The following is a 20,975-nucleotide window of genomic DNA, read 5'->3' as shown; positions in this document are numbered from 1 at the left end:
TTACCGAAAGGTGAGTATACAATTTTCCGTTTTCTTACTCCTATTACTCCCCTGAGCTACCAAATCAACTTCCCTCTAAACCTGCAAAAAGCCCCCACAGTACTGGAAACCAGGCCCCACAGCATTCTTGCACTTTAATTACATCTACGCTTCATTCTCATTCTCTACTGCATCTCTGCTGCACATGCAGCCCTGTAGCATCTCAAGCACACCCACAGACTCTCTCACCTCACTGCTGTACCCGCAGCCTCCTCTGGACCCCAGCAGCACCCACGGACTCTCTCACCTCACTGCTGTACCCGCAGCCTCCTCTGGACCCCAGCAGCACCCACAGACTCTGTTGCACCTTTGCTGCACACACAGCCCCGCTATATCCCTCTAACTCCCACAGAGTCCTAATGCATCTCAGCCATGTTCACAGACTCTGCTGCATCTTCACTGCTCTGGCAGTTGCTACTGCACCACAGCCGCATTCAGGGTATGAGCCGCCACTGCATTGTCTCTGCACTCTCAGCCTCCAGCCACTCCCCTACCTCCAGCTGCCATGCCTCTCTGACACTCCATTTCCTTCTTACCTGACACCAAGCCTCCTTCGTGTATGCAAAAACCTGTAGAGTGACCTAGTGGACAGCCAGCAGCAAAGGTCAAACCCCAATGAGCGAGTCCCTGGCAGGAATTTAGGACATTTCTGCAATGTTTGCACATTTCTTTATGTGCTATCATTTTAGAAAGTTGTGAGTACAGAAAAATACCTGCTGACCTGTCAAAAAATCCATTAAGCTTATAAAATCTTGTAGTGAGCTGACAAGTCTGCTGCACTGAGATTCCAAGCAATGGTGTCAGATCTGACCAGGTAACCCCAACTGGACTACATTATAACCCCCCCCCTATGTTTTTGAAATGAGGGGAGGGGGTTGTTCTATAGTCCAGCAGGTAGGAGCTGGATGAGCTGTTAAAGTGATACTAAAAGGTTCATGTTTTTTTAAAAAACAAACATATCATACTTACCTCCACTGTGCAGCTCGTTTTGCACAGAGTGGCCCCTAACCTGCTCTTCTGGGGTCCCTCGGTGGCTCTCGCGGCTCCTCCTTACATCAGATAACCCCCTGGGAGAAGCGCTTTCCTGGGGGGTTACCTTGCGGGCGTGCTCCTGAGTCCAGCACCTCACTCCATAGACGCCTAATGTAGGCCTCAGCCCCAGCGGCCGCGTCATTGGATTTGATTGACAGCAGCGGGAGCCAATGGCTGCACTGCTATCAATCTATCCAATCAACAGCCGAGAACCCCCTAGCAGAGGGACAGCGCATCCCCGTGGGACAAGTTCGAAGGTTCAGGTAAGTAAATAGGGGGGACTGGGGGGCCGGTCAGTGACAGGTGTTTTTTCACCTTAATGTATAGGATGCATTAAGGTGAAAAAAAAAACAAACCTTTGCAACCCCTTTAACAACACTTGGGATTTCAGCAAAGAAGAGGCAGAGTGAACAGGAAGTTAGGAGTCTGCTTTAAATACCAGTGAATGCGAACAGTAATACATACCTCAAACATATGCCATTTTCCACATTCTGCCAGATAGAACCAACCCCATTGTGTTTCTGAAACATCCATTTCCTCCTGTACATCACTTTTACTGGTACTGGGCTTCCCCACTGTTTGCATAGGTAGGCCATGTTCAACCTGAAATAGCAATTAGAATTGTGCAATTATCAACACACACTGCACTGCAATTATATTCTGGTTAGCGTTCTACCATTCCAGTAACTCACAAAATAATTTCACTTCAATTGATATATACTGTAGAATGACACCTGTGTGTAGATGATATACTGGTAATTAACACAAAGTATGTGATCCTCATCCTTATTCTGTTCTTTCCAATGCTCCTAATAACGATATACAAATACATCAATGGTGACTCTAGTATAGGGAAAAAACTATTCTATTTCAGGGAGCTTTAGAGGACACGTGGCCACTCAATGAAACTGGAGGAGAAGTGGTACAACCGTAAAGAGTTCATTACCCCAACATTTCATATTCCTGATATGTGCCTGCTCTACCATGTACTTGTATGAGAAAGTATCCCGTCCTCTTTGTATTGCTTCACGTGAAAGCCTTGGTGTTCCTGCCATTGCCCTTGCTTTCCGATTAAAAACTGATCACACTAAGCAGGAGAGCACACCTCGGTCAGTTCTCTAGCTATGCTGGGAACTCTGTGTACTCTACTCCAATAATCAAATTTGTCCTAACACGTCCCCGCTGCACAGCCATTCAGTGGGAAGTTTGTTGTGCTGCTGCTTCTCCTCCTTCCCCCAGCTCTTATGCAGCTGAGGAAATATGATCACTTAAAAAAAAAAAAAAAAAAAAGGGGGAAAAAAAAAAGTATTTAATGAATATTTTATAAAAAAAAAAAAAAATGGTTTGCCTTTCATTTCGTTTTTAAACTGAGGACGATGTTTTACAAGGCAATTATTTAGCATCACTTTAAGCTATGTAGCTATGTTTACTTTCAGAGCAGTAAGGATGTGGAACTCCCTTCCACAATTGGTGGCGTCATCGGGAAGGGTCGGTAGTTTTAAAAATACTCCTAGATGGGCATCTTAGCAAATTCAATATACAGGGATATGGGAAATTATAGTGACATAAACACACAACTCCCTTCCACAATTGGTGGCGTCATCGGGAAGGGTCGGTAGTTTTAAAAATACTCCTAGATGGGCATCTTAGCAAATTCAATATACAGGGATATGGGAAATTATAGTGACATAAACACACACAGGTTGAACTGGATGGACTGGTGTCTTTACTATTCCATGAGCTATTAGTGCACTAACACACAGTGCACTAGCACGATAAACCTGCTGTTCATTTGGTACTATGAGCGTAAGGTAAAAATTGTAATATGTATGAAACACACCCCAATGCAGTGTACAATAGATCCAATGCAGAGCACAATGCACATACCAAGCGTTATGGTGTGTTGAGTTTTTATAAAAAGGGTTATGTACAATTTTTTCCCATCAGGCGTGGTAGCCCATTTTCTCCTATAGCTGAATGTACAATATTATAAAGTGAATATTTTTTAATGATAAACATGCCATACTTCTCTGCTCTGTGCAATAGTTTTGAACAGAGCAGCTCTAAACCTCCTCTTCTGGGATCCCCTGCCAGTGGTCCTGGTTCCTCCTCTTCGGTGAGGGACCCCATAGATAGCTGCTTCCTATGGGGGCACTTCTGCGGGCTCGATCCAAAGCTGTGCTCCCTGCGTCCATAGACACAGACAGCACGGCTCGGCCCTGCCCTCCATAGCTCCTGCAACTATCTCTCTGTCCTGTGGAGAGAAAGAGTGGAGCACAGCGCTGGATTGAAATCGGGCTAAGTATTTAGGGGGGGGGGTTGGGGGGGAGCAACATTTTAAAGTTTTTTTTTACCTTAATGCAGAGAATGCATCAGGGCAAAAAATCTTTTTAGTATGTTCATGCGTGTCATAATGTTTTATATATGTATATTAGTATTTAATTTCAATAAAAACCTGACAAGGGGTCTAGCCCTTCCCCACCCTATCGAAAATATTAAAAAAAAAAAAAGTCTTTACATAAAATTTAATACATGACAAAGGATTCCCAGAGCAGCAGAACAAAACTAGTTCCCTTTAATGCACAAGCTCTCTCACCGACAGCATGGATGGAGTTTTCCAATAAGGAAGAAGTCACTGCTTTGACTCCTTCTCCAAGTAAATTTCAGGTTTTAAGCGATGTAAATTATAGGCTTCACATAAGTGGAGAGTGGAGATGGATTAGAACCCCTGTTCCCCTGTTAGGGAGATTCGCCTTCTCTATTTGTCCTGTTTACCATTATCATTGAAAGTGAAAATAAAAGAAAGTCCCAAATGTTGGGTTGTCCCCAGAAAAGTAATAGAAGGGAAATCTTCCAATGGGGACACTAGTTCCGATGGCCTGGGGGTCCCCAAATGATTCCCTGATTTCTTCTCACTTCCTGATTTAGCTATGGGACAGGTAGTGAAGGTAAATCTCCCTAATGGGGCACAGATGGCAAAAAATAAACCAACAGGGGTTATAACCTTCCCTCATTCTATTCAAAATGAACAAAACAAAAAAAAAAAAGGTTTGCCTATATTTCTACTCTAAGAGACTAAGGCTAATCATACGCACTTCCGACACTGGCAGCTGCCTGAAAGGATGCAGTCACTCACATCCAACACTTTTCCACCCACCCCTTTGATTTTTACACTTAAGGTAATCAAGCTGGGTGGTGGTGGCAGGGCCACCTATGGCTCGAATTTCAGCTGATCCAGTGAAATTTAAGCAGTATATCGCAAAACCTGTGAAAAGAAGCCGAGTGCTCCACCTACCAGCTGGATTAGAGACTACACAATATTCATTCATAGATGCCTTACTTAAAGGAGAAGTATAGCCAAAGCTCGTTTGGCTGGACTTCTCCTGTGGATCACAGAAGTCGCTCCAGGCACCGCGTCATCACAACAATAAAGTCTGGATCTGCCAGGTGCCTGGACCAACACCCGGCTCAGCCTCTCAACGAGCCACTGAGAGATTGAGCTGGCCTCCCCCTCCACAGCCCAGTGCTCCAATGAGCGAGGAGGGAAAAGAGCAGAGAGCTGTGAAAACAGAGCGATTGGTGGTGTTCGTTCTCTCGGTTCTCAGTGCAGAAGCACCAGGGACAGATGCAGCACTGGTTCGGTGCTGCATCGACCGAGGTAAGTATGACTCCGGAAGAAAAAAAAATGCTTAACTTCTCTTTTAAAAAGACAAAAACTATACTTTAAAGAGTCAGTTGACACCATGCTGTGTTTCTGTGCATTTCCCGTGTGGTGCGATTTTTCAGCCCATTCATTTGCACGGGCTGAAGTTGCACCGTAATTAGGAGAAAGGAGTGCATGCACTGTTTTTAAAAGGTGTCGCACCAAATTAAATGGCACTGTGGTACCATGCGATTTTGTGCCCGCAAGTCTGTTATTGTCTGGGGAGCCATTAATATTACATTGACACCTGCAGCAAATTGCAAAGGCAATTTGCGATTGCACGCATATGAAATGCGCCATTCCCGCATCGTGTTCTGGTGTGAACTGGGCATCAAGAATGCTTTTAGTATTTTTGCTTTAATAAAATGTTTTCTGGATTCATTATACTATTGACCCTGAACATTAATTTGGTGATGACATTGATATTCATTCATAGGGATGCAGTTGTCACTCATCCTGGATCCAATCCTTCAATTTCTGCATTACACTTTTCAGGTGAACCGTGATTCCTTGACCTCCTGAGCATAGTTTGTAGAGGATGGAGAATCAGCTCTATGATTTCTGCTTCCAAAATACCTGACTATTCCAAGTGTAGATCATGTCCATCATAAAATATTATTATGCTTACCACCTGTGCCATACTCTACGACTTTGCTAAAAAAGAGGGAGTCTTCCTTTAAACTTCCATATCACACTGACAGTGCACGATCTCCACGCAGATTGAATTAGTACAAACGTGGCTGTAAAAAAAAAAAAAAAAAAGAGAAAACATTGATAAAAATTGAACTTTTCGGAAGAATTAAATATTTTCTATGTGCATAATATCTGTATAGTACAGTGTCTAAAGCAGTGATACTTTATATTCTTTTCAATGACTGAGCCACTCATATCAATGCAATACTTTGTATCTAGGTTTTCAAGTAAATGTTGAAAGCAATGTGCATGAGTGCGCTCCTGACACTGGATCTGCTATACTCATACAATCCATGTCCTGATTAAAGGACTGCTTTGCTGCCTGTCACCATTATGGCATGCTGAAAGGACAGTAAGAAAGTACATGTTACTGCAATTCATAATAAAAAGATTACCCAGAGGAAAGCCACACAAGCACCAGGAGGACGTGCAAACCTACTTGAACTATCCAATCAGTCAGGCCCTTGTTCTACATAGTTAAAGAGTTAAGCCCTGGTTCACAATGATACGGTTTTGCAATGCGATTTGACATGTCAAATCCCATGCCAAATCGGCGTCAATGGCAGCGTCCGAATCGGTGCGACGCTGTACTACTTTTGGCGATTTCGGGGTGCGATTTCCATTGACATCTGTGTAGAAACCCGCACAGATGTCTCTGAAATCGCCCCTGAAGTCGGGACTGACATGCGGGAATTAATGAACTCGCACGATTTCATTCCCGCAGTCAGTGTGAACCAGGGCTTAGGGAGATTGTACATCCCGACTGTAACATGTGTAGTGAGCTTTACAGCAATGCAATTTGTCATGACTGTTCAAAATTGCATGAGAAGTCGTGCCCTACTTTCGGCAATGAAAATTTTCAAATTGTTGCGACTTGAAAAAGGTTCCTGCACTACTTTTCTGCAATTTCATTGCGACTTGCATTGACTTCGGTTAAATGAAATTAAATACAATAAAATCGAAGATCCAAATTGCACTGATCGGTGGCTTTGAAATCACTCAGAAGTAGCTTGCCCCAGGGCTTAAAGGAGAAGTACAGCCTAAGTTCGTTTGGCTGTACTTCTGTGGATCACAGGAGTGCAGTTTATTCTGCACTCCTGTGACCCGTTTTCAGCTGACAGTGGGCTGAAGCGTACCGCCAGCTGACATCACAGAGCCAGTCAAGGCTGGGGAAAGATTGTGACAATATGGTTGGGATCCACCCATAACCTGGACCGGCACCTGGGTCAGCCTCTCAGTGAGCTGCTGAGAGCCTGAGCCAGCCACTCCCACCCCCTGCACAGCCTGGGGGGGGGGGGGTTTAGAGCAGACAGTGGTGACAGTCACCAGATCTCTGCTCAGGGAGCTCTAAGGACTAAGCAATCAGCGGTGTTTGATCGCTTGGTTCTCAGTCTAGATAAGTATGATTTAAAAAAAAAAAAATCCTTTACTCCTCTTTTAAACTTCTCTGAGGTAACAAAGTTTACTTTTTTTGGTCCCAGCAAGTACCTGCATAAGAACTCAACATGCTTGCTGTATCCCCCCCCCCATGACTCTCGGTTGGACCTGGGTCCAAGCTGTATGGATTCAGTTGTCAAAACCTCAAATGTCCACTGAGGCTGTGGTAACTGACAGCTGAATGGAGGGGCAGGGCAGCTTTCTGCCGGTAAGGGTCGAGTGGCAGAACTTTGGGCCTCATGTACAGCCTAAGCCTAGGATGCAATTGGTGCAGAAACTTAAAGTGGAACTCCAGCCACAGACCTCTTCACAAATCTATAAGGCTAGGTTCACATTAGGCCATGCTCTGAAAAATTAGCTGCAGTGGATCGTTTTTCAGAGTGCAGCTAAGCAGCCAATGCCCAGCATTCAGATGGCCTTCTTAATGCATTTTTTGACAAAAAGCATTTTATAGTGACACTAATGTGCCGCAACTGCCAGATAAGCATTTGGCTTGCGGTTGCGAGCCAATGGCTTTAGGCTAGGTTCACACTGGTGCATGCAAAACACTGCATGTGCACATCACAAGCGATGTTTGTGCAGTGCGATTTGCGCCATAAATTTTGAATGACTTAAATCGCATTGGATCCGCACCAGAATGGTGCAGGATCGTCCCCCCCACACCTGAATCGCACAGCATGGGTGTTCCAACCCATGAGATGCGATTCTGGCAATCGCACTGCATTTTTCGATTTGTTTGGGGGAGTGTCGTTAAAGCGGCGTTCCACACAAAAATGGAACTTTGGCTTTTCTGAACCCTCCCCCCCTCCGGTGTCACATTTAGCACCTTTCAGGGGGGAGGGGGTGCAGATACCTGTATAATACAGGTATTTGCACCCACTTCTGGGCATAGACTCCTGCGGGGGGTCTATACCACTTCCCACCCCCCCGCTGTCTGCTGGGAGACACACAGGTCCCAGAGACAGCAGGGACCACTCGGATTGCGCATGCGCAGTAGGGAACCAGGCTGTGAAGCCGCAAGGCTTCACTTCCTGATTCCTTTACCATAGATGGCGGCGGCAGCACCAGAAGACCAAGGGACGGTTCGGCCTCGGTCGGCCGACATCGCAGGAGCCCTGGACAGGTAAGTGTCCTTATTTTAAAAGTCAGCAGCTACATTATTTGTAGCTGCTGACTTTTTTTTTTTTAAATTTCAGCGGCCCTCCGCTTTAATCAAACATTGACAACCGCAGCAGATTGCATGGACGCTGTGTGATTGCTTTGGAATGTGATGCAATGGGGGGAAAACGCAGTGAATCTTGTGCATGTGGGACATCGCATCAGCGTGCACTAGGGCTGAATGGCCGAGACTGACAGACGGTGGCCCCCTGTCAACTCAATATGCCACCTTTGCTGTGGTGACATGTGAGCGGCCTCCTCTGGCCGTATTCTACACTTTAGGTGGGCGATCGTGGGGTAGTAAACTGTGGCTCAGCTGCCTGTTTTTACTGACCCCCTAATAAGGGGGAGGGGGGTTACCTCTTGTCAGGTGCACCAAATTCTCAGCCTGGTTCTGTTGTCACCAGATACTACAGCTGGCCATGATAGTGGCGACTCTCGTACAGAGGAGCCACTGTGTCCTTTATATAGATTGTATTCTGGTCAGAGGTAGAAGTGTCTCCTGATCATCAAGTTGTCATACCTCCGGATGTCCCTGGCAGAGGTCAGCTGATGTATTGCTGGCTACTCAGGAGCCCAGGACCTGCCATACAGGAACACACATAGAAGACACGTCTCATTCATGTCTCTCACATAGCTGTGTCAGCTCTCCCGGAAATGCTGAGGATCTCCTCTCTTCACCCCGCATACACAAGCCGTCTCCCGGAATCTCAGTGGCTTTCTCTTCTGAAGCCCCGCCCACCCACATCAGCTGATCTCTGTATGCGTTCCACGGCTGGCTTGGCAGGCTTCCTCCGGGTTGCCTAGTTACGCCTCGGCCTGGCACAGCCGCTAGACGGTATAAGTAGGTACAGGCAGAAAAGAAAGGAAGGTTTATATGCTTCTAACTATTTATTTCAGATTTTAGAGATTCATACAAGCCTTCTTCTAGGCCTATATCGTAAAAAAAACCGTAATATTATCGTTGGTTTTCTTGTCTTCAGTACTGGAGAGCGGCGGCCATTTTCTTGTAGCCCATGCTATGTTTCCTACAGACTCTGGCCTGCCAGCTGTTACTACATGTCCCAACATGCCTCTGTCTCTGGGAGTCATGCCTGTGGCTGTGTAGAGACTTGCAATGCCTCATGGGACTTTCAGTTTCTTATCTCGGGGTCATAGTATGGTGACACGTGTAGAGAATGGATTTGTAGTAATCTCATAGGCCTGGTTCACACCTATGCATTTATTAGTGCATTTTCAGTTTTGCAGAAACACAGTACGGTCCATTTAACATGGTTTCCTATGGATGTAGTTCACATCTGTGCATTTTATGGAAACGATCAGGGAGTTTTTTCTGGTTTTTGGTTCCATAGACTTCAGTGGATGAAAAGTGTGTATTGAAAAACGCAAAATGCACCTGGAATATGGAAACTGCAACCTGCATAAGGCCCAGTTCGCACCACATGCAGTCCAGTGTGTTTTTTTCTGCATCAAAAATGCATGGAAAGTAGGTTATATGGTATTCAATGGAATAGTTCACACCAGTGCTTGCAGTTCCAGTGCGTTCCAGTTCCAGAAAAAAAGTAGAAGCTGCATTGGACTACGTTTCTGTTTCTTTGGTGTGAACTGGCCCTTAGAAAATATTTTTTTTAGGGTTGGTTCACACCACAAAAACACACTCCAGATCTTTTCTGGATGCATTTCTGCATGTGCCTTTTTAATGCGTTTTTGATACATTCCAGATGCTTGTTTTCTTTTTTTTTTTTTTTTTTTTTTTAGACCCCTTTTACACTGAGGCACTCAAAAACTGCCCATAAAACGTTGGGCGTTTTTGCTGTGCTTTTGAACAAAAAAAAAGCACCAGCTGAAAAACGCATAGATGTGAACGTGTAACATAGGAAACCATGTTAACCACTTTAAGACAGAGCCTCTTTTTTAGATGTGATGTTTATAACTTAAAAACATTTTTTTTTTGCTAGAAAATTACTTAGAACCCCCAAACATTATACATTTTTTTCCCAATATCCTAGAGAATAAAATGGCGGTTGTTGCAATACTTTCTGTCACACCGTATTTGCGCAGCGGTCTTACAAGCGCATTGTTTTAAAAAAAAAATCAACTTTTTTGAATTAAAAAATACAACAGTAAAGTTAGCCCAATTTTTTTTTATATTGTGAAAGATAATGTAACGCAGAGTAAATTGATACCCAATATGTCACGCTTCAAAATTGCGCCCGCTCGTGGAATGGCAACAAACTTTTACCCTTAAAGATCGCAGCGGGAGGGGGGGCCCTCTCCCGCCACTGATAAAAGTGATCTTGTAGCGTATCCACCGCAGAGACCACTTTATCTTGTAGCCGACCACCGGCCCGAACACGGGGATACCGGGGTTATGGCAGCTAGCTGCTGCCATAACAACGATATCCGTCCTCAAAGTAGGGACGTACATTGGCGTGCGGCGGTCGGCAAGTGGTTAAATGGACTGTAGTGCGTTTCTGCAAAAATGGAAAACGCACAAAAAAGCACATAGATGTGAATGTAGGGTAAGGGGCCGGACTGTGGCCAGTGGGAGAACACAATGCCCTATTGTTGGTATAATGGAAGGAATAGTGCCCTATCATTGGTGTCAGTGGTAGGAATAGTGCTGCATCAATGGTGTCAGTGGGACTCCGATGGAGACGCACCGATTTGACCGCTCCCATTGCACATAATAGGGTGTGACTTGTCATGCGATTTGGTACTATCAAATCACAGGGCACGTTGCACCGATGTGACCGGGGACTAAGGGCTCTTTCGCATGGAGTGGGGTCCAATCTGACCAGCAGGAATTCAGTGAGCAGATCCCCTGCTGAACTGGAGCCAAATAGGACAAATGTCAGTTTTTTTTACATCCGTGCCCATTCAGTTTGTGTCTGGTGGACAGGGACAGACTCATGATAGCTCTATGGGTGGCCAGTGTAATGAATAACATCCCGTGTGATAGCTTGGGCAGTGACAGGTACTCTTTACTGAGAGATCAGGGGTCTGTAAGACCCTTAACCCTACCTCCACCCTCCAAATCAGCCGAAGCAGATCAATTCCCTCTCCATCCTTTTATTTTATGTTCATTAACCCACAAACTGCCGTAGCTGTACGTCGGTAATTTGACGTGGAATACCAGGGTTATGGCAGCAGATATCTGCCATAACTCTGGTATTTTCTGAAATGGCGGGAGGTCCACTTTAGGATAAAAGTGGTATCTGCGGCAGATTCGCCACAAGATCACTTTTATTGGCGGCGGAAGAGGTGCCCACCCCCCCGCATTCTGGCCGTCTCCGCCACTTACCGGAGCCGCTGGTAGTGGCGGAGACAATCGGATCCTTTCCCCTCAGAGGCTGTGAGTGGAGTGAGGGAATGATGGCCCCCACTTGACTCAATGACGCTGGATGATGGAAGGGACATCAAACGTCGCTTCCGCCCAACAGCCTTAAAGGGGGAAATTTTTTTTGGAAAAAAATAGAGACTTTTATTTTTTATTGCATTTAAGTGTAAATGTGAGATATGAGGTCACAGGTCTTCCCTTGGTGCTCACGCACAGAAGCGAACGCATACGTAAGTCGCACCCGTATATGTAAATGGTGTTCAAACCATGCATGTGAGGTATCCCTGTAATCATTAGAGCAAGAGCAATAATTCTAGCAAAAGACCTCCTCTGTAACTCAAAACTGGTAACCTGTAGAAATTTTTGAATGTCGCTTGGGGAGATTTATAAGGGTCAAAGTTTGTCGCCATTCCACGAGCAGGCGCAATTTTGTAGCACGACATGTTGGGTATCAATTTACTTGGCGTAACATTATCTTTCCCAATATAAAAAAAAATTGCGTTTGTAAGACCACTGCGCAAATACGGTGTGACATAAAGTGTTGCAGCAACAGACATTTTATTCTTTACAGTGTCTGAAAAAAAAAAACATATAATGTTTGGGGGTTTTAAGTAATTTTCTAGCAAAAAAAATAATTTTAATTTGTAAACAACAAGTTTGAAAAATAGGCCTGGTCCTTAAAGCGGAGTTTCATCCAAAAATGGAACTTCCGCTTTAAGTACTCGTGACCCCCTGACATGCCACATTTGGCATGTCATTTTTTTTGGGGGGGGGGAGTGGGTACTTAGTTTTCATAGGTACTCAGCTCCCACTTCCTCTCCTGGTGCCATGGCGCCGGAAGGACGTTCACCTCTCTCCCACCCCCCCTGCAATCTTCCGGGGCACGTCATGATCACAATCCCCATCGGGTGGATGACACATCTGTGTCTGCTCAGTTTCTGCAGAGTGGACACGGACAGAGCCTGCTCTGCTATATGAGCAGCCCGAGTAAACTACCTCTGATCTACGCCACTAAACGGAAGATGATGGAGACCCGATGGTAGGTGGGTGTAAACAGACACAAGTCCCTGCAATGTAAATTGATCACCCAAATGGGGAATATTTTTCTCAACAAAAGAGGAGTTACTCTTTAATTGATTTACAGATTTTACACTCTCTGGTTTTAGTGAATCAGCTCATGACTGCTGAGGTGCAATAAGCCCAGGTCCCATACCATAACTTACCATGACCACTTATAATACCTTACCCCTTCTTCCCATCCAATAAAAACCACTTACAACCATTAACGTTGGAAAGGGCAAGGCCACAGCTTTATTATCTTAAAACATAACATTAAATATTTAAACCGTGCCAGTCACAGTTGCACTGTGAGCACTCAACTCCAAATGTAAAAGGGAGATGAAGGAGGGGCCTGTCCCTACCATAAGTGCCGGACCGGCCGTCTATCTCCCAATTACCATCAGGGCATAACAAATTTTCCATATTTGCTGGCAAGGTCACCAAAACCGCAGCACACTGTGACATACCATCAGAAATAGGCCGGGAGGGTGGGCAGCTCTTCCATGCTTTCATTCGAAAAGGCCCATAATCCCCTGGGATGCCAAACTCCTGAGCTCAGGCCCAGCCCCTGTCCCTTCCTGTACCAATCCCAGGTGACCCAATAGTCACTTTAACTCCTCTCTGGCCATTCCCCCATCAGTCAGGGCTCTCTTTCCCGAGGGGCTCAAGAGGCCTTCATAAGTGTCCTTCGTGATGTATTTTTATTGGGGGCTAGATAGTTTTTTTGTTGTTGTTTTTTTTAAAGGGTGACGCTCCCCAGGGATCTTTGTTCTCCTCCATGTTGTCCAGGTATAGCTCAACCTCTGAAGGGTTCCCTACCCCTGATCTACAGGAAGCCCCATGCTGGTTGTTATAAAAACCAGGAAATACTACGAAACAACATCTGCAGCTACAGGGATGGACTGAGGACGGATAGTAATAAAAAATATTTAAACAATACTAATACAGCATTTTGAGTCAATGATTAATCCTCTTTATTAATACTTAATGCAATGAATGTGACTAGTTGATCTAAACCCAATCACTAAAATGTCATAGTTTCTGAGTTAACATACTTTTGTAATTTGAATTTGAATCAAGCAGGGAACAGTTTGACTGACTATTCGCAGTTGAAAATATCCATCCATTGAAATAGTGCTGCTACCCAAAATAGCCTTAAGGCTCTCTTCACATCTCCGCTTATGGGGGCGACAATTGCGGTAAAAACATGCAAATAGAACTGTGTGACGCCCATCGCCCAAAAGAAGCTCCTGTATTTCTTTTGGGAGATGATTGTTGCCTGACGAATTGCGGTAAAATCGCACTGCATTTGGGGTGCTATTAAAATCAACGGCAACGCACCAGGTATACACAGGCGTCCCGCGATTTTCCACTATTACAAATCGCAGGCAGAATCGCAAAGATCCCCCCCCCTCCCGCAATTCAGAACGCGAAGATGTGAACGGAGCCTTGATGGTAAACAGGATGACTCATGTGCTCGGATGGCCCCAGTACTTAGGCATCCAAATGTCCATTCAAGGAGAAAACAATTCGGGACCACAATATCTCAAAAGTAAAACATGTATGATTTTATTAAATTCATCCAATAAAAGGAATCAATACCTGTAGTTATTGATGCATTTCAGCCTAGCAGCCAGGGCCGATCCTGAGCAGGGTGCACGGGGTGCAGTGCACCCAGGCGCCACAGAGGTGGGGGCGCTGAAGCGCCAGAGTGCTCCCCTCCTCCCTCCTCCTCCATAGGCAGCTCTCTCTGCCGGTCACCGCCGCTGTGTTTCTTGCCGAAGTCCATCCCCCCTCCCTCCTCCTGTCAGAGGAGGAGAGCGGAAACAGCTGGAGATCGGAGTGGCTGTGTCTCTGTGTGCAAAGAGACCAGCTGCGCAGTGACGTCACTGCGGGAGGCGGTCCATGCCCGACGTGTTTCAGTTCTACTCCTCCTGTGTGTAACTCCCGCCTGCTGCGCAAACCTGACACGCTCTGTTCTCCACCCTGCTGCCCGAGTGTTTTTAAATTAGCTTAATGGAGGGGTGAGGGTGGTTTGTCGGGGGTCTATACTAATGGAGGGGGGTGGTTTGTCCTGTTGGGGGTCTATAGTAATGGAGGGGGAGTTGTCCTGGGGGGTCTGTACTAATGGAGGGAGAGGTTTGTCCCGGGGGGGTCTGTACTAATGGAGGGGGGTTTGTCCTGGGGGGGGGTCTATACTAATGGAGGGGGGGTTGTCCCGGGGGGGTCTGTACTAATGGAGGGGGGGTTTGTCCTGGGGGGTCTATACTAATAGAGGGGGGTTTGTCCGGGGGGTCTATACTAATGGAGGGGGTGGATTGTCCTGGGGGGGTCTGTACTAATGTAGGGGGGGTGGTTTGCGCTTGGGGAGGTCTGTACAAATGTAGGGGGGTGGTTTGTTCTTGGGGGGGTCTGTACTAATGGAGGGGGGAGTTTGTCCGGTGGGTCTGTACTAATGTAGGGGGGTGGTTTGTTCTGGGGGGTCTGTACTAATGTAGGGGGTGGTTTGTCCGGGGGGGTCTGTACTAATGGAGGGGTGGTTTGTCCTGGGGGGGTCTATACTAATGGAGGGGGATGGTTTGTCCTGGGGGGTCTGTACTAATGTAGTGGGGGGTCTGTACTAATGGAGGGGGTGGTTTGTCTGGGGGGGATCTGTACTAATGGAGGGGGGTGGTTTGTTCTGGGGGGTCTGTACTATTGTAGGGGGGTGATTTGTCTGGGGGGTCTGTACTAATGGAGGGGGGTAGTTTGTTCTGGGGGGTCTGTACTAATGGGGGGGTTGTCCTGGGGGGTCTGTACTAATGGAGGGGGTGGTTTGTTCTGGGGGGTCTGTACTAATGTAGGGGGGTTATTTGTCTGGGGGGTCTGTACTAATGGAGGGGGTGGTTTGTCTTGGGGGGTCTGTACTAATGGAGGGGGTGGTTTGTTCTGGGGGGTCTGTACTAATGTAGGGGGGGTGATTTGTCCGGGGGGGTCTGTACTAATGGAGGGGGGTGGTTTGTCCTGGGGGGTCTGTACTGAGGGAGGGGTTTATACTTAGTGGGGGGTCTGCACTGACAGAGGGGGGTCTATACTTAGTGGAGGGGGGTCTGTACTGACGGGCGACTATAGTTGGTAGAGGGGGGGTGACACCATCCCTAGTGACGCCACTGCAGCCGCGGGCTCTTATTTCCCCTCTCCTGCTCCTCCTCGTGCGCGCTCCTGTACTAGTGAGCGGCACACTATGTTTCTTTCCCTGCCTTCATATCGGCCAGGGAAGAAATAAAAAAGGAGCAAAGAAGTGGATTGTGGGACATGTAGTCCCGAGGACTGGCAGCCCCACTGTAACACAGAAACTGCAGTCCACACAGCATGCTCAGCTGAATGGGTGAGAGAGAGAGCCAGGAGCCTGGGAAAGCTTTCAGGGAAGTACACCCAGGACTCCAGATTGAGAGGACAGTGCTGAGGGAACACCATCAGAGAGAGAACCCCGCTGCCCTGTGCCACCACGGGGAAAGTCACAAAGCCTAGCACCATCCCTGGCGGAGAAAGGAATGGAGTCATTGCCAGAATTCCGATCTGGGCTCTACCCAGCGGAGTCGCCACTGGCAATTCAGAGTGAGCTGACTCCTGATCAGAGGAACCATTGCTGTATCGTTGGGTCAGGTGAGAGGGCCGATCGGCCATTATCTACTAACGTCCATAGGAACTGCAGTCTCTGACCATCTCTTGTAACATGTCTGCAGTCTCTGACCATCTCTTGTATCATGTCTGCAGTCTCTGACCATCTCTTGTATCATGTCTGCAGTCTCTGTCCATGTCTTGTATCATGTCTGCAGTCTCTGTCCATCTCTTGTATCATGTCTGCAGTCTCTGACCATCTCTTGTATCATGTCTGCAGTCTCTGACCATCTCTTGTATCATGTCTGCAGTCTCTGACCATCTCTTGTATTATGTCTGCAGTTTCTGACCATCTCCTGTAGTATGTCTGCAGTCTCTGACTATCTCCTATAATATATCTCCAGTCTCTGACCGTCTCCTGAAGTATGTCTGCAGTCTCTGACCATCTCCTGTAATATGTCTGCAGTCTCTGACCATCTCCTGTAATATGTCCGCATTCTCTGACCATCTCTTGTAACATGTCTGCAGTCTCTGACCATCTCTTGTAACATGTCTGCAGTCTCTGACCATCTCTTGTAACATGCCCGCAGTCTCTGACCATCTCTTGTAACACGTCTGCAGTCTCTGACCATCTCCTGTAATATGTCCGCATTCTCTGACCATCTCCTGTATTATATCTCCAGTCTCTGACCATCTCCTGTACTATGTCTGGGGGCTCTTTCTAACAGACTCTCTAACAGAAGCCCTTTCTGTGTGCATCAGAGAGACTCCTCTCCAGGTCTCATTAATGTACCCTCTTCCTGTATTTTCTTTATTGTTAAAAGATCACGGGAGGATCCTAGGGTAACAAAGACTTCTTAGGGGAGCATCTCTGTGTTTGAGTCGTTGCCATAGTAACATTTGTAAAGTGGAGGAGTTGGTAAGATGACCACGCCCACGTGGGGGCGCCAGAAATATTTCTGCACCCAGGCGTCTGTGACCCTAGGATCGGCCCTGTACTAGCAGCCCGGGCAATACGACACACAGCCGTCCAGGTGGCACAGAACATAGATCACCTGACTCCACCTAAATATATAGGCTCTCCCAGCAGGCCAAAGAATTCAAGAAAACTCCTGCTCATTGGCTGAGACACCCCACATACCCCTACCCTGACCTTGGGATGCCTTTCTCATATCTAGTACCACCAAGTACCCGGCCACCTAGTGGTAGAAGAGAAAAGTGCAACAAGGCCAAACTTAGGGAGAAATCAAAAGATTTCTAACAATCAACCAGGATAACTACTCCTGGCAAGTAAATTTGTGAGGAGCAACCCTGCCTAAACTCCAGGGTGCTACATAATAAATCAAACATTTTATGGATGTTACCAGAACAGATGGTGAGTAAAAATCTTCCAATGCGTTTTATTCGGTCAGAAAATATAAATGCAGTTGCTAGTATTTGTTGGTCATGTTCAGTTGGACCAGGACAATGCTTGTAGATCAGTCCTCACAATGCCGGCTTTGTTTCAGTGTCGAGTGTTGGAACACGGTGGACTGCGCACAGAGAGACGGGCCGCATGTTGGGGACCAGGGGGCTAAAAGGTGGGGAAGGAAAGATAAATGCAAAGATTCGCAGTTTTGTGAAACTTTGTGGTGCATTAACCAATGTGTATTATTGCACGTCATTGTGCTTTGTGTTGGGACAGTCTATTCATGATGTATGAACTGCCTTAATGCAATGCATGTTGATGCGCATCACAATGGATCATGACCCTTTTTTAGTAATGCAGAGTACCACATTGCAAAGTATGTGAGCTATAGTGTGTTGTGCATTTACTCTACTGTATACCTTACATGGGTATATGTTAAATGTGTATTTACCCATTTGCCTGACACTCAGCTTTTAACAAATACATTTAGCTGTTAATATCTCTGAATCAAAGAAACAGAGCCTGTGGTTTTCACAGCTGAGGCCAGGTTCACACTTCTGCATTGTGGTAGTGAGGACATTACTATGTGCTTAAGCCCTGGTTCACACCGTTGCAACTTGTCATGCGCTTTGACACTTCCAAATCGCATGACAAGTCGCACCCCATTGGAACTTCAACTCATGTTTCAGCAATTATAGAAAAGGTTCCTACACTACTTTTTACCATTTTCATTGCACAATTTCAAAGCCGCTCCAGGGGTGCACGAGGGCTTATTGCAATGTATGTTAATGCGTGTATAATGCATTGATGGGTTGTGGCACCATTCATGGGTTTAGTAACACTTTAAAGTGATTGTAAAGGTTCGGTTTTCTTTGTTTTTTAAGAACAAACATGTTATACTTACCTGCTCTGTGCAAGGGTTTTGCACAGAGCAGCCCCGATCCTTTACTTCTGGGGTGCCCTGGCGGTGCTCCTGGCTCCTCCTTTTCACTGGGTGCCCTGACGGACATTAAGGTGAAAAACCTGGAGACTTTACAACCCCTTTAATGTGACGCACGTTAACGCACAAGTGTATTAACACACCGCAAAAAAGTAACTTATTCTGACAACCTCTCAGTTGCAATTTGTAGCTAGATATAATTTTCGAACTACTCAATTAAGTATTTTTGTGCAGGCACAAGCATTTTCCCCGGTTGGACCACCATCCCAAGGGAGCAAAGTAGTAGGAAAAAATAGATGTATAATAGATGTCGCCATGCTGCAACACCCCACACTTCAAACCAATCGGCTCGGTGCACTTTTGTGATCTCAACATTCGTAGGGACCTCAACAGATATCCTTCTGCCAGCTTCTGAAAACCACAGGGAAGGAGAATAATATGAATAAGCCCTAAACTGTGTAAAAATGTAAGGTTTTACTCATTTCCAACCATGGTAGCAGTACAGTATGTAATGTGTGTTCAGGAAGTCATATCTTCCTGTTCATGTAGTTAAATTGTTGCTTTTCCTAAAAGTTATCGTTTTTTTAAGCCTAACCACAATTTGCCTCAATCCATGCATGAGCTCAGCGAAGCTGGCCCCCCTACAATCAGCACAAATAAAAACTCAAGTGTGTTTCTTTAGTGCTACGTTTGTGCTGTTTTGTGCCGTAAAAATTTACATTTGTGCTGCTTTTATTTTTAAGATATTAGCAATTGTTTTTTCCAGACTATGACATCACCTAGCCCCCCTACAATGCCCAAATGACACAAAACTGGTATCGTTGGTTAGTGCTACGTTTGTGCTGTTTTGTGCTGCTAAAAATTCCGTTCTATCTTTTATCGTTTTTGCGTTATTAATGATTTATTAAAGGTCACCAAAGGTCAGTCAGCCCCCCTACAATGCCCAAATGACACAAATCTGGTCTCGTTGGTTAGTGCTACGTTTGTGCTGCTTTGTGCTGCTAAAAATTCCGTTCTATCTTTTATCGTTTTTGCGTTATTAATGATTTATTAAAGGTCACCAAAGGTCAGTCAGCCCCCCTACAATGCCCAAATGACGCAAAACTGGTCTCGTTGGTTAGTGCTACGTTTGTGCTGTTTTGTGCTGCTAAAAATTCTGTTCTATCTTTTATCGTTTTTGCGTTATTAATGATTTATTAAAGGTCACCAAAGGTCAGTCAGCCCCCCTACAATGCCCAAATGACGCAAAACTGGTCTCGTTGGTTAGTGCTACGTTTATGCTGGTTTGTGCTGCTAAAATTTTTATTTGTGCTGTTATGGTTTTTAAGTTATAACAGTTTTTTTTTTTCAAACCCCACTCACTTTGCCCACCCTACAATCAGCACAAATAAAAACTCAAGTGTGTTTCTTTAGTGCTACATTTGTGCTGTTTTGTGCTGCTAAAATTTCCGTTCTACCTTTTATCGTTTTCACGTTATTAATGATTTATTAAAGGTCACCAAAAGTCAGTCAGCCCCCCTACAACACCCAAATGACACGAAACTGGTCTCATTGGTTAGTGCTACGTTTGTGCTGTTTTGTGCTGCTAACATTTCCGTTCTATCTATTATCGTTTTTGCGTTATTAATGATTTATTAAAGGTCACCAAAGGTCACTCAGCCCCCCTATAATGCCCAAATGACACAAAACTGGTCTCGTTGGTTAGTGCTACGTTTGTGCTCTTTTGTGCTGCTAAAATTTCCGTTCTATCTCTTATTGTTTTCGCGTTATTAATGATTTATTAAAGGTCACCAAAAGTCAGTCAGCCCCCTACAACACCCAAATGACACAAAACTGGTCTCGTTGGTTAGTGCCTCATTTGTGCTGGTTTGTGCTGCTAAAATTTTTATTTGTGCTGTTATGGTTTTTTAGTTATAACAGCTTGTTTTTATATTTGTGCTTTTTTGTGTTATAATAATAAAAATTTGTGCTGCTTTTATTTTTAAGATAATTACAATTTGTTTTTTCCAGATGATGACATCACCCCGCCCTCCTGTCACGAACCTGGTTAGTGAGCTCCTGGTTAGAAAGCAGCCATGGGAGCACAGTGAGGTATGAGTGCCTGTGATCAGTCCAGTAGACTGCGTGGTGGCAGCAGTCAGCAGGTGGATGTGGCGGCAGAACCAGCTGGTGGCAGATGAGCTGGCACTGAGCTTGGCTGGTGGCAGACTGTGGGTAAGCAGCTGGAAGCAGGAGACAGATGAGACCTTGCTGGGCTGAAGAGCTGTAGCAGGCTGGATGAGCAGGATGCAGGGTCAGATGAGCCGGATCCATAATGGTCAGGCAGATCAGGCATAGACGGCACACAACAGGATAGTCGGGTCACAAGCCAAGTAAGCAACAGGAGGTAGATCAGGCAAGAAGAGAAGGCAGAAGCAGAATCCAGAGACAAGCCAAGGTCAGGGCAGGTAGCAGTCAAACGGAGGTCAGGAGCAAGCTGGGCTAGGATCAGAGGTCAAACACAGGAATCAGGAATGAACACACAGAAGTAGCACACCAAATTGCAGCCTGTTTAAATAGTCTGTCT

General features: G+C 45.8%; 1 protein-coding gene across 2 annotated transcripts in view; it reads right to left on the bottom strand.

Moving 5' to 3' along the window:
- Window positions 1-8,833, bottom strand: part of PARP11 (poly(ADP-ribose) polymerase family member 11) — a 56,565-nt gene extending 47,732 nt beyond the window's left edge. Inside the window, exons 1-3 of one of the 2 annotated variants that reach the window (XM_073621254.1) lie at window positions 8,586-8,833; window positions 5,403-5,514; window positions 1,537-1,674 (exon numbers count right to left, since the gene is read on the bottom strand). In XM_073621254.1, the coding sequence (XP_073477355.1) occupies window positions 1,537-1,674; window positions 5,403-5,414 (150 nt within the window). In that variant the 5' untranslated portion in view covers window positions 5,415-5,514; window positions 8,586-8,833. The other variant, XM_073621255.1, reaches the window with a different exon arrangement.
- Window positions 8,834-20,975: the final 12,142 nt, after the last annotated feature.

Source organism: Aquarana catesbeiana, linkage group LG03 (genome assembly GCF_042186555.1).
Source record: "Aquarana catesbeiana isolate 2022-GZ linkage group LG03, ASM4218655v1, whole genome shotgun sequence".
Taxonomy (NCBI): domain Eukaryota; kingdom Metazoa; phylum Chordata; class Amphibia; order Anura; family Ranidae; genus Aquarana; species Aquarana catesbeiana.
The sequence above is the reverse complement of the archived record's forward strand: the minus strand, read 5'-3'. Positions and strand labels throughout refer to the sequence as shown.